Source organism: Symphodus melops, assembly GCF_947650265.1.
Source record: "Symphodus melops genome assembly, chromosome: 4".
Lineage (NCBI taxonomy): Eukaryota > Metazoa > Chordata > Actinopteri > Labriformes > Labridae > Symphodus > Symphodus melops.
In genome coordinates this window covers 9,332,395-9,349,892 of record NC_136694.1, presented here as the reverse complement: position 1 = coordinate 9,349,892, position 17,498 = coordinate 9,332,395, and the positions used below count along the sequence as shown (strand labels likewise).

Below are 17,498 nucleotides of genomic sequence, written 5' to 3'. Positions count from 1 at the left end.
CTTTTATTGTGAGATATAGCTGAAGACATTTTAGGCTTTCTTTTTTTTCTCAATTATGATAACACTGTTGTCGCCATGCACATCTATGTTGACCTTTTCTTCTCCACTGACGGCAAAGTGCCATCCCAGGTTCTCGCAGTCCCATGAGATCAGCAGGGATGAAATAAACATGAATATCAAAGATATTTATTCCCAAGAGTTGTAGTTTGTCCTTGTGGGGCTTAGGCTCCAATCAATCCCCTGGAGCTGGGCTATGACCGAGCATAGCTAGAGAAGGCATTTTATATTGCTGACATACACCCTGTCAAAAAAAAAAAAAAAGACTAGTTTCTCCCAAACACTAAAGAATGAAGGATTCTCAGGGGCTTTGATGGATAACATTACAGTCAGAAAATGCAGACATCAGATTTAAAGTTTGAAAGGTTAAACAAATATCACAGACAATACCTACTAACTTTCCTCTAAAAGATTGTATTGGAAATGTCAGGAATAATTTTGTAATTAAGTGTATAGGTCATTTAAATCAGAGTCTTTAGGATTTCTGTTGGTTAGTAAGATTGTTGGGGTGACTCTGGCTTAGTGTCCTATGATACCAAAACCCAAATTGCTCCAGCTGCTTTGTCTGTGTTCAATGAATATCCATTGATCAGACGTAGCCTACTGTAGCAGGAAGAATACTTTTTATGCTGTAACAACTTATGGCGATCCATTGAAAATAGAAATATTTAAACAAAAATCATGAAGATGATACATCGCTCCCAAGCCACGTTTTGTTTATTTATTACACCAATGAAATCAAGCAGTATGTTTTTATTTACTTTAGAAATTTGTATTTATTTCTATGTTGCTCTTCATTTTGCTGGAGCACTCGCCGAGGGCAGCCCCCTCACTCTGACGCCTCTCCATTAATGCATGTCCATAGGATCCTCTTTTAACACGTGTGTATTTCGGCCTATGTGTGTGTAGCAAGTTCATTAAACACAGTGTAAAACTGATTGATATAATTGAATATCATTGTTATTAATATGCATCCAGGGCTTTTTGTTTCTTTAGCCCTGTTTCCACCAAGCGATCCGGTATGGATCAGTACAGTTTGGTATGGTTTGGTTTGATAAAGCCTGATCCTGTTAGCGTTTCCACAGCCAACCAGCTAAATAATTGTGTGACATCATATCAGCTAATTTCTAACAGCTACCCTGCTAATAAATTCAACAAATACAAAAATGCGACACAGTAAACAAAGTCCAATGATGGAAGACATCCAGAAATTCATTTACTTTGTCATTGCCATGTGGCACTTTGTTACAAAACGCAATCAAGCTTCGTGTCAGAGAAGGCTGTGTGCTGCGAGGAGAAATACAGCAGAATAAACAATCGACTGGGCGACACGGCGGCGTTGTGTTTGACACTGTCACACGGAAAGTGACGATTGTTTTGACCAATCAATGGACTGCAGTGTTTAGCGCCACCTTTTTGGGTCGGATCGATACAATTGGCACCCCAACAGAAGGGTACCAGAAAGTAGGACAGTATGTGTCTTGGGATCTTTAGTCTATGGATACGCCACAACATGCGTGCCGTACCAAGACAAACTGAACTGGACCGCCTCATGGAAAGGGGGCTTTTTTTCCCAGTGAACTAAATTCGTACTGAACTGTGACCCCAAACCGAGGTACTAAAAGAACCATTAATCCTTCACTGTACAATGTTGATCTAGCCGCTGTATTAAAAACACATTTAACTTACCAATAAAACATAAAAAAGCCTTCATATTAGCACAGTCCACAGCATGACAGATTATTGTGTTGGTTAAAAGCACTCATGGTTCAGTTACTCTTGTTACTCTTGTGACTTTTCCTCTTGCAGTCCCCTCTCTACTCTGCCAATGTGGTGAACACGGCACCTCAGCAGTGGCATTGGCCAACACAGCTATCAATGATAAGCATTCCATCTAATTTTTTACTGCAACAACCACTTAGAAAAGTAAACACTGTGGCATAAATCATTACGATAAGATAATGATAAAATCATGTCTAAGAATAACATATTCAGTGTATATTTTGCTTACATTGTTTGACCCATGTCCAGTTTGTTTACAGCCAACAGTAGCTGGAGCTCCAAATGTGCTATTCCCTCCTGAGAGTTGTCATGTTGTCCATTTTAATATACAGTCTAGTTATTAGTCTCTATTGCAAAACCATTTAACACTATGGGGACTGACCCTATGACCCACTGATTAAGTCCTTGTGTTGTTTGGAATGACAAAGACCCAATACTGACTCTCCTGAGATTATTTGAAACAAAGCACACCAGGTGAAATACAGTATTTTTCCTCATTCAGCACAGTGGATCCTGGTTGGACCACCACACAGGGCTAATAGAAGAGACTTTTCCTTAGCTTACTTTTTGATAAAGTAGCTGACAGGAGTCAGCCTGTTTAAGGTCATGTTTTGTGTTTTTATTTGTTCAGATTTATGGTTTTCTTATATTACTTACCCTTGTCTTTGTGTTTCAGATCCTCCTCTCGTTTCCACCTTGTGTCAAGCCCCGCCCCTGATTACCCGCACCTGTGTCTCATAGCTCCCTGATTGTTTGTGCTATTTAAGCCTTGTGTTTCCTCCCTCATGTTGCCAGGTCGTAGTGTTTTCCTTGTGTTACCTAGTTGTAGTGTTTTCTGTATCCAGATGTTGTGTATGACTCCTGCCTGCCTTTTGTTACCGACCTTAGCCTGCTCATCTGGATTGTTTGCTCTTCTGACTACTCGTGTACTGAACCTGTTTGTATTAAAGGACTGATTTTTCAACTTCCCTCTGGGTCTGCGTTTGCCTCCATACATTACCTAGAATTGTGTCAATAGCACATCGTTTTTTCATGTCACTTCTATGGTTGGATGAGATTCCTTACTTTCATGTTAACAAGTCAAAAGACTAATTGCAACTGAAAAAAGATAATAGATGTTAGAGTGACAATTATAAGGAATTTAAGATGTTTTTGCAGAGCCGTGTGCACGGTAGTTGTTTCCAAACGTTGTCTGAACACTTATGGGCGATCTGGCTCAGTTAGCATAACGCTGAACTTTTCTTTTCAATAAAAAACCCCACCTGTTTTCAGAATGTTGTTCTTTTGCAAACATGGCCTTCGACAAGCATTGTGTTAATTCGGTATGTAGATTGATATCTTCATTTACACAACACTTGGGTGAAGAATTGTGAAGGGAAAACTGTTCATCCATCAAAAATGAAAAGTAATTAATGCAGCACATTTTATTTGATCATATTTTTATCTGGCTCAAGGGACTTTTAAAATATAGTTCATACCTAACTGTTGAGAGTCAGCACTGCTTAGTTTCACTTCAGTAAATCTGTAATGGCCTACAGTCAGCACAAGCATGATGCATGGGGTCTGATCTTTACTGTGCATCCTCATTAAGATGCTGCTGAGCCAGAGGGAGAGTAAGTAGGGAAGGGGGAAGAAGGACAGAGTTGAAAACTAAATAGCTAATGAAAGATTTCCAAAATAAAACAGGAGAAAATTATTTTATCTCTGAAGAATTCACATGTGGAATATAGTACAAACTTTCTTACACAGGCATATTCCAAACAGCCTTTTGTCTTATGTTCCCCAATGTTATTATGCTGTGCTTAAAAGTTTTCACACAGCACACAAGGGCTGAATTTAGTTTGATTCTCATTGATTTCAAAAGACAACAAGAAAAACCTAACTTAGCTATCCGCTCGTCTTGTTAGAGGAGGTGCTCTGCCCCCAACGATCTTTATTACCATCCATCCATCTTCTTTCTTTCACATCCTTTCTGCAGAAAATCCAAGCTGGAGACAGACATATTAGGCCATAAAGCATCACGAGCCATTGATTGGTGCTCCTGCAGGGCAGATAACACTCAGAATATGTAGGGATAATGCCTGAATGTTGCTGATGGTGGGCAGTCCGAATCGGCCCATTATCCAGTCTCTGTTACATGATATAAGCCGCATCATGCTCTTTCCACTTGAATTGCTTCACAAATACTCATCCATCACAGTAAGTCCTACTTTTTATGAAATGAGAGGGCCAACTGAGACTTTATAGGAACATACTTTTAGTTTTGCTGCACTCATCTGCCTTTGGAATTTCGCTCCACTCCACACTTTTGCAAAAAGGGTTTACTCATTAACTACATACCAGTTTGAATCGTCATCAAAATTGCTTTCACTCGTCACTTTTCCTCCAGTCTTCTTTACTCACAAATCATAGCAACCCTTCTGTTGTAGCTGTCCAAATCAAAAATGTTTGCTACAGTAGCATAATAAAGATTTTCTCCTTGCATGCTTAGTAATGTCTTTTTTTCTGTCAGATCTGCTCAGAGTAAACTCTGTTTAAGCTACGGGCCCTGCGGAACTCTCTTTTCTTCTTTGCAGCAGAACTTCACTGAGTCAAAGCATTTACCACAGAGAGACATGTAGAGTATATTGAAGGTTAGAGATAGAGAGCCAGAAAAGGTCAGCCCCTCTCGCTGACTACACACTATAGCTTTTACTCGGGTCTTGGATGTGAAATGAAAGTTCAGAGAGTGCACAGTTTTCTCTCAGCTATTTGAAATGTCTCTCAAATTAGATTACGAGTCAGTTTGCACAGCTTCAGCAAAGCGATTGCCCTTCTTACACATAGCGCTTTCTGCATCATGCTGGCTGCACTCATTTACATGTGGATATTTATCACCCAGGCCGTCAGCACAGATGGATGTGGTGTGGCTGGGAATATAAACATTTTCTTTTTTCAAGTCATCTGTAGAAATTTGTGTTGCATCATCATTTAACAGCCTGCCCCCGTTTTAAGCCTCTTGACTTTAACATACAGAATATCCACAACTATTAGTTAGAGCTAATTGTTGAGAGGTAATATTTTTGTCTTTGCAGGTTTAAATGACAATATTTTGACTTGATTTTTTTTTAGGGGCTTTTGCTTTTATTTGGATGGGACAGCTGAAGAGTTTGGGGAGGAGAGAGGGTGTGTGTGTGTGTGTGTGTGTGTTCATCTTAATGACTTTTTGCACAAATGTAATGGAGGGCCTGGTCACTCTGAATTTAGCCTACTTCATTGCAAATCCAGTTAATGTTAATTAGAAATATTGCATTGTCTTCTGATGCTGGTTTTCATTGAATTACTTACAGCAATGGTTTATATTTTGGTATAGAGTATTCTTATACTCTTGCTGATCAAGCCTGATGAGAAGATCAATTTCACTGTCATTGTTTTTATACTGGAATATTGGAGATTGAAGAAGCTCTCGTCTCTTTCTGAGGGTAAAAAAAAGAGCTTTTTTTATGTATAAAAAACTTTTTTTGAAAATGTAATTTTAGATTCAATTTTGCATTGGATATTTACTATGTTTTTCTTGGATGGGAGCTACCTCAGCTCATCACTGGTTGCCTAGCAACTGCTCAGGTTGGCTGTCAGTCTCTCTTTTTGTCTGCTCTATAGCGTTACACAGACACTTGATTGATTCTATCCTGAATCAGATGATGGGCAGAATCTGGGCAGGGGGATAAATAATAATCCAGAAATATCTGAGTTTTGTAAGTACAAGGAAAAAAATGAACAGATGAATCATTAGCTTTCATTACATTACCAAAGAAAAAAATATATTCAAAAGGTTGCATAATTTTGGACAAATAAATAAAGTACTTCATCAGATGCTGGAAAATAGCTGTAAGTAGTTCAGCAGCTCTGCACCTGTGCTTGCTAACACTGCCTGTACCATATAAATGCTGCAGATGCTTATGAGCAGTGCTCTATAGCTTCCAAAGTTAAGGCACTTAGTGTATACTATGCATTTATTTGTGGTGATAGAATTACAGATGTAGAAAAAGAACTGTTAGATATAACTGGATATAATTTCAATGCTAAAATCTCTGTTTCATACAAATATCTCTCTCTCTCTCTCTCTCTCACACTCACACACACACACACACACACACACACACACAATAAGCGTGTTCTCTTGACTGACTACTGAGGAACGTGAACTGAACCTCAGTCCTAAACCTTCCAATGTCCTTCTTGTTTTTGGTAACGTGGTCTTCTGACTGTAGTTTAGGGGAACAAATAAAAAAATGCCTAGTTTTTCTTCTGAGTTTGAAAAACAAATTCTAACACAGACTACAAAATTACATTCTCTGTAAAAACAAACCTTTCTGTTTTAGAGAGGCACAGAGAAGCTGCACAGCAATTAGGTGTTCAAGTGTTGATGCAGAGCTTTAATTCCTCTCGAAGACTTGGGTTTGCTGTAGCTGTAATTGCTGGTTTTCTTCTCGTCTCACTAAGTTCATACCGTGTAAGCATGCCCCTTCCTCTCTTTAGCCCTAATGGTTTGCAACTTTCACCCCACAGTGAGTTTAATCCATGCATCATGGCAAAATATTACCCTAGCTGTTTTATACTTATACAGTATAAGCTAGATACCTTATTAGCATAAAGCTGAGCCTGTGCAGCAGATCCCTCTATGGCTCGGCCAATTATTAAAGCAGGCTCATGAAAGACTGTTTCAGAATTAGTAAAATGATCCACTACATCATAGATCCTCTGGTGGCTCTTTAGCCTTCCTGCTTTTGAAAGGCTTTCTCAGCTTTATTTGAGTAATTGTTTATGACTGGGGGAGGGAGACCTTTTACCCTAGTCATCATCCAGTGTAACATTATAGCACAGTGTGGTGCCAAATTGAAGAGAGATCATCATGAAAATGAGATGCCAAACACACCCTAATACATCTTACCCAAAATGTAGTTTCTTTCAGTTGAAAACTATCTCCCTCATCTGTCTCTCATTTTTGTTCTCTTACCACAGGTCAGGAGCGGCCATGCCATTTGGCTGTATAACAATTGGAGAAAAGAAGGATTATAACAATCCTTCGGATGTGACAGATAAATATGACCTGGGTCAAATTGTTAAATCGTAAGTATCTGCACAGCTTTTTCTGGAGCACAAATATCATCAACAAAGACTTTGCTATATTTATTTTTTCAAGAGTCTCTTTTGATTCACGTTGATCCTAATTGTTGTAAAATTATTCTTTCCAGGGAGGAATTCTGTGAGATATTCAGAGCCAAGGACAAAACGACAATGAAAATGTACACTTGTAAAAAGTTCCTGAAAAAGGATGGAAGGAAAGTCCGCAAAGCAGCCAAAAATGAGATCCTGATCTTAAAGATGTAAGTTTTGCACTAACTGATAACAATATTCACACGAGAAATTTGTTTTTCACTGTTTCATATTCGTAGAGACACCAACAGCAAAAAAGATCAGAAAGTCTGCTAGATTTGTTTAACCAGCTCAGGTCACAGCCTGTTTTTCTAGATATGTTCATCTGAAACATATTTCATGCCATATCTGTGATGATCTAATTCACCAGATAAACGTCGTCCTCGACTCATTCAAACATGATGGCATTTCCAGAGGCTATAATAATTGCTGGCAATTACATGCTGATATTTAAATATTCATCCATCCATCCATCCATTTTCTGCCGCTTATCCGGGGCCGGGTCGCGGGGGCAGCAGTCTAAGCAGGAGCTCGGAGTAGAGCCGCTACTCCTTCACATCGAGAGGAGTCAGTTGAGGTGGTTCGGGCATCTGGTCCGGGTGCCCCCTAGACACCTCCCTATGGAGGTGTTCCGGGCATGTCCCTCCGGGAGGAGGCCTCGGGGTCGGCCCAGGACACGCTGGAGAGACTATGTCTCTCGGCTGGCTTGGGAATGCCTTGGGGTCCCACCGGAAGAGCTGGAAGAGGTGTCTGGGGGTAGGAACGAAGATGGACCGGTAAATCAAGAGCCCAGCGTTGTCCTTTCAGGCTGAACCCCCGACCTTGGTCCTTGTTCTATTGTCCGTCATAGGGGTTTATGAACTGCTTTTAGTCTGACCCGTCACCTAGGGCCTGTTTGCCTTGGGTGACCTGCTGGGGGCATAAAGCCCCCGACAACATAGCTCCTAGGATCATTCGGGTGCTCAAACTCCCCCACCACAAAAAGGTAGCAGTTCAGGGGGGAGATTTAATTTAAATATTCATAGCATACATATTGGAAAACAATGAGTATGGATAGGCAATTTTTTCATGCAATAAATACGTTTTATATTTAATTAATCATTTGTAACATTTCACATCACGTTGTTGTATTTATTTGATAGGAAAGAAAAAGGGAGACAGGAAATATACAGATGAGAGGGTTGAGGATGACATAAGGTCCTGCATGGATCTGGAACTCAGGGCTGCTGCAGTGAATTATGTACACATGACTTGTGCTTTGCAAAGTTGGCTAAACTGGTTTCCTGGAAGCAAATTTTGCATTGTGACTCCTGTATCAGTGTCAAAATGTTTCTAATCCATTAAACGTAAACAAATAGTCATGTTCTTATCAGAAACCCCCCACAAGGAAATTGGAAACTGTTCAAAAGACTCACAGTCCTTTTTTTCCCCAGTAGTGTAGTGATTATCCTTGGCTTCTTTGTAACAGTTTACAGTTGTTCAGCATTACACCTGTGAGTGAAGACATAAATAAGGAATGAATAAAGGACCCTGTTCTTCATGTCACACTGGTTGAAAATCAAAAGAGGACAAGCTGTTGTTGCAGCAACAAAGAGGCAAAAACAAAAACTTACTTAAATAAATCCAAAGTCCAAGGAACAGAAAATAATAAACAGACATCCACACCAACGACATAAGACAATGAACTGTCACAGAGGAGAAGAAACACAGAGACTAAATATACAAGGTTTTCAAACAGGTGAGACCAATAATACACAGGTGAAGACAATCAGGGTAATGAAAACAGGAGGGTTACACAGAGGCAGGAGTAACATACAAGAAACACTGAGGAGAGGACACTCTAAATCATGAAACACACAGTACTCAAGAATGTAGCGAGAATATAGGGACAGTGAAGAAATTAACCAATAAAACAGGAAACACTAAAGACAATCAATCACATGAACACACAGGGGAAACAAGCAACTCAAGGTTACACTAAGTAAAACAAGATAAGAAATCAAAACTCTGAAATACAAAACTAAACAAGACAAAACTATGACACATTATTTAGTATCACTGAAAACAGTTTAAGTGTATCGCTAACTTTACTGGTCAGAGTAACAACCTGCTGTCTCAATTAGTGCTGCCTAGTGTGCTCAATTCACCATTTAGTTTCCCTTCTGGTGCTATGGTGGAAGAAGGCATAGTCGGATGCTCAGCACCACGCTGCATGGTCTTTTTTCTCCCCAGATGGATGCACTCTATGAAATAAATGTGTTTATCTGTGATATCGACAGAGTGACAGGAAGCGCTCAGTGTTGAGAAGTGAAGTTAACAGATTGCGTTAAAATGTAACTTATTTTTTCCAAGGTTACTCCCTCGCATTCATGTGTTATTAATGAGCATCGTAGCAGATCTTTACATTATTCCTACATCTGAATGAATGATGCTGTCATCTTCCCCTGTGTGGCTCATGAAATCATTCTTGACATCTTTTTTGTCTTGTTGTTTGTGTCATGTCTCCTCAGGGTGAAACATCCCAATATTCTCCAGCTGGTGGATGTCTTTGAGACCAAAAAGGAGTACTTCCTCTTTCTTGAACTGTGAGTTCAGATGTCTGATGAGCCGGGGGGAAAAGGCTCTCTGCTTGTTGCTGCCACTTGGGCCTGCTGGGCTGCATGTGTTGATTATAGACTCGTGGGGAATAAGCTGTTGTTGCCTGAGGCCTAGTTGATATGAGAGCAGCTCTGAACTCTTCTTATTTGGTATTCAGATATGATTGCTTGCTAGCTGCACCATTCTCATCAGCATGTTTTCTTGGTGAATTAGTCTCAGTTCTATAGATATACTTAATGTGAGCTTGTAGTCTTCTATTTCGAGGATTTGTGATCAGCAGATTTATGACGGTGGTAAGAAAAAAAGATCAAACAAAAGCAATATCTAGGGGGGAATAACAATGATGCCCTTTCAACAGGTATGGGGGCATTGTGAAATCCTGTAAGAAAATGTACATATTAAAACAGTGTCATGGCAAACATTCAATGCAATATGAATGAAATATTTTTTTTAAGGTTTTTTTTTTTAAAAAGTCAGCGGCAGGAGGAAAAATGGACAGATAAAGGTTAATTTTCTCTGACACATTAAAACAATGAACATTGTACTTGCAAATCTATCTCGCTAGGAAAAACACAACTTAACTCAACATAAAACCTGTAACACCTTTGATACATATTTAATGCCTTCTTCTCAGTGCAACCGGCAGAGAAGTCTTCGATTGGATCCTGGACCAGGGCTACTACTCAGAACGAGATACCAGTAATGTGGTGCGCCAGGTTTTGGAGGCTGTCGCGTACCTCCACTCCCTGCATATCGTTCACAGAAACCTCAAGGTAACACACCCTATTAGTGGTTTATGACGTTGAACTTCTGTAGACATTAGTGGCAGACCTTTTATGACCTTTGATGTAACATTATATATACTATTTGTAATCCTACTCCATATCCACATGTGCAACGTTTGCAGCAGCAAGCATGGCCACAGAATTTACCCTTTGTCAAGCCCCACCCTCATCAGACCCACTGGGTCAGACAAAATCTTGTTTTTAACTTGATGTCCCACCATTTGATATACTTCAGATTCAAAGGCTCTGATACCTATAGTATTTAAAAAGGGTACTGCCGCCCAAATTCAAATCATTGTATCGAGCTGTCTTCACCCGCCTCCTCCTCTCTAGAGTGGATGTGCACAAAGGTCGCTGTGTCACAGGCGAATGCCTCAGTGTTTAATCAGTGCTAGTCTCGAAACCTCTCACCTCTCTCCATTCTAAAAAGCATCTTCATTATTTATCCTAATTTTACAACGTTTCAGGTCGTAAAGCTTATAAGAACAACGCAGAGGCCTTTTTAGAGAATGAGTAATATCTAAACCAGTTCACTCGCCTGTTGTCATAACTGTAACACCTGTTGGTTTGCTGCAAACTATAGTGATGAGGGGCAAAATGGCTGCATGGACGTGTCACCTTCTTCTCTGGTCAAAAGAAAAAATAATAATTTCACACAACTCTCAACTTAGATGGACGATACTGGCTGCTGTGTGTAGACAGAGAAGCCAGCACTTATTGTCTAACGATAAAGTAAGGCCATGTTATGATGTTATTTTGTAAATATGACCTTTAAATAATTTTATTGTATTTCAAACATGGGCTGAGTAAAAGAATAAAGACAAAGATGAAGTGTGTAAGAAAAACTCAAAATCTAAAAACTATTTACAATATGACCAATGCTAATGCTCGGGATGTCGGCTAATATGTCCTCCCAATGACTGCTAGCTGTCCACTCGCTTACCTTTTGGACTCTCTCTTCTTGAGCCAGGGGTCTAAAATATCCACAATTTCGGGCCTTCGGGTCTTATACAGTTAAGAGTTATGTGCACAATTTGACAATCACAAAATAACTTAATGCTAAATGCAAAAAAATCCATGTGGAAAAAAAAAACTCCCGGATTACAATGTGGACACCCCAAGCATCGTGTAGTAAAAACATGGTCATTGCAACCCAGGTGAACGATTGTCTAACTGGAAGTAGTTGAGAAACCGTGGCGATGAGAAGGGACTCTCTGATTGGTGGGTCAGTGTACCAATCACAGAGCCAACTGAATGTGATCTACCCACCATAGGGAAATAGCTTTCAAACTCCACGATTCAGATGCAGTCATGGAGGAAAAGCTGTTTTGATATAAATCATATTCATGGAAAAGCTGAACTAACTAACCTATCTTGATACATCTCCATAACCTTGTAGAGAACTTCATGAAGGGATTAAAAAGTAATGTATTACTGAAATGGAAAAACACAGAAATTGATCATAGTACTTAATTTATGTCCAGTCGTAATGAAGTCATAGAAATAAATCAGAGTTTCACACTTGATTTTTAATGTTTTAATCTGCACAAGATAATTGAACTTTTAGATGTTTTAAGACTTCTAATTTTTTTATGTAAAAAATAATTATAATTATCTCACAACAGAAAGTCAACCTTCTTAGTTCTCACAAAATGATGAACTGTGAAAATGATAGCCCCTAAACTTGAATTATTTATTAGAAGCTGTCACTGTTTTCTTTTTCAAGTTGGAGAACTTGGTTTATTACAACCGCCTGAAGCAGTCCAAGATAGTCATCAGCGACTTCCATCTTGCTAAGTTGGAGAATGGACTTATAAAGGACCCCTGTGGAACACCAGAGTACTTGGGTGAGAATATAAATATCTTCAACATTTAACAAAGGCAGATCAGAGGAGAAAGTGTTTTGGCTGTCTGGTGTCGCTTTTAGACTGGTAGAGATTTTGATTAAAGGCTCATCTTGTGTGCAGCTCCGGAAGTGGTTGGCAGACAGCGCTATGGCAAGCCGGTAGATTGCTGGGCAACGGGTGTCATCATGTACATACTGTAAGTTGTGATGGTAACCCTTATCTCCCCCCCAAGCTGGGTTTTTAATTGCTGTCTGTAAAAAGATTTCAGATTTTGTTTTTACTCTTTCATTCTCTTTTTCCTTTTCTACATCAGGCTGTCAGGCAACCCTCCTTTCTATGATGAAACTGATGATGATGATTATGAAAACCATGACAAGAACCTGTTCCGAAAGATCCTAGCAGGCGATTATGAATTTGACTCTCCTTATTGGGATGAAATCTCAGATTCAGGTACGAACACTGTCAAAGAATGGTAGCATACTAAGTAAATATTTCGTTTTAAGAGAATATTTTCCCCTTCTGAGAGCTGCTATTGCTTAGTGTAGGGTTTATAGTCTGGGGGTTTTGACCTCCATCTCTTGCAGTCACACGCCATAGTGTCCTTTGGCAAGACACAGAACCCAAAGTTTGTCTTGCTGCTATGCCAGAGGCGTATAATGAATTGAAAACTACTGATGGGCAGTTGGGCACTTCATGTAGCAGCCTCTGCCATCAGTGTTTCAATGTGGTGTCAAGGTGAACTGAATTATAAAAACACTTTGAGTAGTCAAATGACAAGTCCAAGTACTGTACAATTTACTTGTAACTCCAAACATATGGAATCTAGAATGTTTACTGTATTCTCCCATCCACCAGGAGAACAAAACCCTATTTTGTTGCTTTATTCTTTGTGATTCTTTACTGACAGCAAAGAGTCTGGTTGCTCGTCTGATGGAGGTGGATCAGGACCAGAGGCTGACAGCCCAGGAGGCGATAAATCATGAATGGTAGGCAGCAGAGCTTTGTGATATTGTGCAAATAGCTAAGACCATAGAGATCTGTTCAGGATGGAAATCTTGCTTGACATGTCCTTAAAAGCACACATTATGCCATTTTTATCTCCTACATTACATTTCCGGCTGCAAGTTAGCGTCTATAGCCAATGTTACCAGCTACACAATGAACATGGTCAAACCTTTAAAAAAAAGCCTTGAAGATTAAACAGTCCTGCAAAATATTGTTTTTTAAAAAGTGTACAATAAATTTAGTTTGCAGCCGTCTGAGGCTTGCAAAGATAGGGGAAACATCAGGCTAATGAGGAGTTATGTGGTGTTCTTTTTTTGTACAACAGGATCTCTGGTGGTGCAGCTTCTGATAAGAACATTAAGGAAAATGTTTGCGCACAAATAGAGAAGAACTTTGCCAGAGCTAAATGGAAGGTAAGCCCTTTTGTTGTTTATTTTCACAATGCTCAACAGGATTTGTAGTCATTGTACAGAGAAGTGAAGTGTTGCAGTATTGTATAACAGTTATTGCAGTCCTTTGAGAGTTGATGTGTTCTCTTAGCCAGTCTTCAGGATACAGCAACTTTCTGTTCACTTTGTTCTTTTTCTACAGAAAGCAGTTCGGGTCACCACCATCATGAAGAGACTGAGAGTACCTGAGTCAGCCAAGACAACCAGCCAAGAGGCCGCTGCCCCAGCAGACACGACAGCCCCCCAGACAGTCACAGAGCCCTCAGCACCCACTTCTGTGGCAGCACCTGAAGGAGCTCCAGCTGACGTCACAGAGCCTCCTGCTGCAGCCGAGATAAGCCAACAGGCCCAGGAGGCCGGAGCCGGGGGTGCAGCCTCATCTGCTGAACCTCAGCAGCCTAGCCTGCCGCCACAGGAGGGCGAGCCATCATCACGCTGTAATGGAGAAGCTTTGGCTGTTCTTCATGCAGGCCCTGAGGCTGGGGACGAGCAGGGTTAGGACCCCCTCCCACCGTCCCGACCTCTGAAGTCCCCACCAATTCCTGCACACTGTACATTAGCTGCTAGCATGGTGACACTGACTCCGCTTCTCTCTCACTTGCAGCATTAGCATCATCTCATGGAGGCTGTTTGCTACCTTTCCTCAGTGCTGTATTACATTGGCTTTCTTTCAAAATGTATTGTATCTTTTTTCACTGACCCTCCAGCATTTTATGTTGGATAATATAAACCAATCGTGTCCTTGAGCACTTGAGTTTAAGGAGCAAAAACAGATTTGCTGTAAGACAAGAAAAAGTTTTTTCTGATTCTTCTCATACCGATGAGAGGATGCAGGGGAGACATGTGCTGAACATGGCTATTATTATTTTTAATGAGCCAATTTAAGAAACTTCTCCTTCCCGGTATAGCAAATACAGATTTTTTTCTTTAAAGTAGTAGAAAGCTTAGCTTGAAATATTTTGACCTTGAACTCCAACACTCAGCAAGTGCTTGTCCTCCTCACACATCAATATTATCACACATTTCTGCCACAGTTATATTTATATTCTGTTGTTGTCAACACTCTCCAGTTATTTGTATTTAACAATTTTGAGACTGGGCACTCAGAGTTATAATGCCCAGTAATGTATTTGTGAACGAGGCAGCTTCGCACATAAGCACAACCACAAACATTATGTCCCTTTGCTAAGTTCCTGCTCAGGAAAGCACCTCATAGCTGTATGTGTAAAGACTCTGTATATAGAGACCTTTGTAGAAGTAGCCAAAACAGCATGCATTTTCACTTTCTGCTCTTCATCCTACATTTACAAACACTTGGTGGATAAAGATGCCCATCTACCAACTCCTTGTTAACATAGGCCACAACTTTCTCATGTTCACCTCTTGCCACAAACAATGTGGACTTTGAAAAGCACACTGCACATTATGTTGTTTATTGCTACGTGCTCATTAAGGGCCCCAGCTGTCAATATGATAAAAAAAACAAGTGTTCATTATAGTACATAGCAGTTCTATGCATCTAAATTAATTTGTAGCTTTCCTTTTATGGAGACGTCACTCCATGACATCTTTATCCATCGTGTGACAGAAACTTTTTTTTTTTTTTTTGGTTGATTCTTAGTCTACTTGCGTTTGCTGTGGTTTAACCATGGCCTCTGTGATATGATATTGACTTACTGTAAATGCCACATTTGTCTTAATATTACGTTTTTTAAAAGAAACAAAACAAAATGTGCATTAACTGACCACATGCGGCTTTCAAGGGAAGACCTGTATCATTTTGAATTTGTGGTAACAGAGTCCTCTTCATCAACTCAGCCTTGCTGACATTTATTCTAGTGACAACAATGTTTCGAGCATTTGACAATTTTTAAAACGTTTGTTTTATTTAGAATTATTTTATATTTCCATGTTTTCCTTTGCTTTCCCCTGAACTTTTTCATGTTTTAAATTCCATTTATTTCTCACAAACAGTAATAACAATCTATCCCTTCCTGTCACTGGTCCCCTTGAGCATGAATAAAGAGCAACAGAGGGAGTTCTCTGTAATCACTCTAGAGGACATTGAGCAATATTTGACTGGCTGCAGAAACTGTGATACCTGGTGTCCTCTCGAAAACAGTACATGTACCTAAGTGGAAGTCTGTAGTCCTTGCCAACTGTCAGGCCCATCTGGGCCACTGAAACAACACGTGGCTGCTGTCAGATAAGTGCGTGGGGGCGTATAGATAAGACCATTTTGCTACTCTGGCCTGTGAGCGCCACATGGTTTCTTGTGTTAGCTCATGTTCAGCCATGGGCTTTAAATCTTTGCTCACATGGAGGCAGCAGCCTGTTGTTAACACAATTATTTAATGACATTGTAATATGGTATGTCAGAAGTACATTGTTATTCTAGTTTTGTCTCACCCAATCTGTTGTCAGGAATATTTACCGTGACCACCTGTGAATTTGTTTAAAAGTGTGCATTTTAAATAAAAGGGGCTATGGACAAAACTAAACAAGTTTATTATACTAAGAATCTCAAGTTTGACTTTATGGTGTCAGAGTTATTTGTTTATGTATCTGTTTTTTTTTTATTTGAGCTAAAAGTAGATTGGTGCACACACATACCAATCCTTCAAATTATACAGCTTTTTTATTTCTTAAAATGTTTTGAAAAATATTTACATTATACAGATTTTAAGTACAGCCTCAAACAAAAGACTATTGAAGTTTTTTGTGTGAATATATTATTTCATGTTGTCAGTTCTTTTTGTTTAGATAGCAAATACTCTTTTAATACTGTTACACAATATAAAGCAATGCTTTTTTTCCCAGTACATTACTCTTTGTATTTAGTATTTCATGTCTGTTCATTTTGCCATGCACTTAAAGGTGTATTTGTAGATGTGATGTTCGCCAGGACCAGTGGTCACCTGTAGGTCCTGTCTTGCATTTGTGAGCTCTGTACTGTACTCCTTGACTGAGTAGATGACTTTGGTGGTATTAAAATTCTAATTCATTCATTTAGTCATCTTTGATCTTCATCATTTATCTATGTCAATGTCAGAGGGCTCATAGCATACCATAAAAATGACCTTCTTTAAAGATGCTGAGAATCATGTGGGGAAAATGTGCGGAATAGCCTGTGTGATAACACTCTGCTTCACCCTAACATGAAGCAGAGCAGCTGTGTTACACGCTCACCATTAGCACATGCTTAGCAGTTAGCACCCATCCTGGTAGTGTGTGAATTTGAGTTTGCAAAATCTCAGCAGTACTATTTGGCGTCTGGATAACTTGTTATTGGCCTCTGGGAGATTTAATGGGTTTCTCCTAGGAGAGTTTCTCTTTTCATGCACATTATGCACAAATACCAGCCATCTCTCAGGGCTCTGGGGGATCTAATATCTGTCTATATTATATGTAGATAACATCTTTGCAAAAGGTAGGGTGAGATAAGTGTCAGTTCTTTGATTTTTCACTTTCAGCAACATCGAGATAAAAAGCTGTCAATCAGAGTCCGTCTTTGCTAAGAGTGAAAAAGTGAATATAACATTGAATACCAAGCTTCTATTTCCTCTGTGCAAAACTAACTGAAATCTACATACTATAACAGTTACAGTAGAGTGCAGATTGTGTTTTCTTACAACTCCATTGACGTTTCCATCTTTGAGGTAACTCTATCAGGCCTTAGCTCAAGATGATGTCAATAGGTGAAGAAACATGAGGATGATGAATGGGTGTGGTGTGTTGCATTGATTTTTTTTGGCATGAAGACATTAAAAAGCAATCAA

General features: G+C 39.6%; 1 protein-coding gene across 2 annotated transcripts in view; it reads left to right on the top strand.

The window, feature by feature from the left end:
* The window catches only part of LOC306821894 (caM kinase-like vesicle-associated protein), a 38,595-nt gene extending 21,628 nt beyond the window's left edge, over positions 1-16,967 (top strand). The window contains exons 2-11 of one of the 2 annotated variants that reach the window (XM_079340522.1): positions 6,841-6,948; positions 7,074-7,205; positions 9,546-9,620; positions 10,268-10,406; positions 12,145-12,265; positions 12,386-12,461; positions 12,579-12,715; positions 13,173-13,251; positions 13,596-13,683; positions 13,862-16,966. In XM_079340522.1, the coding sequence (XP_079196648.1) occupies positions 6,854-6,948; positions 7,074-7,205; positions 9,546-9,620; positions 10,268-10,406; positions 12,145-12,265; positions 12,386-12,461; positions 12,579-12,715; positions 13,173-13,251; positions 13,596-13,683; positions 13,862-14,218 (1,299 nt within the window). In that variant the 5' untranslated portion in view covers positions 6,841-6,853 and the 3' untranslated portion in view covers positions 14,219-16,966. Of the gene's footprint in view, positions 1-6,840; positions 6,949-7,073; positions 7,206-9,545; positions 9,621-10,267; positions 10,407-12,144; positions 12,266-12,385; positions 12,462-12,578; positions 12,716-13,172; positions 13,252-13,595; positions 13,684-13,861 lie in introns of those variants that run through there. The other variant, XM_079340523.1, reaches the window with a different exon arrangement.
* Positions 16,968-17,498: the final 531 nt, after the last annotated feature.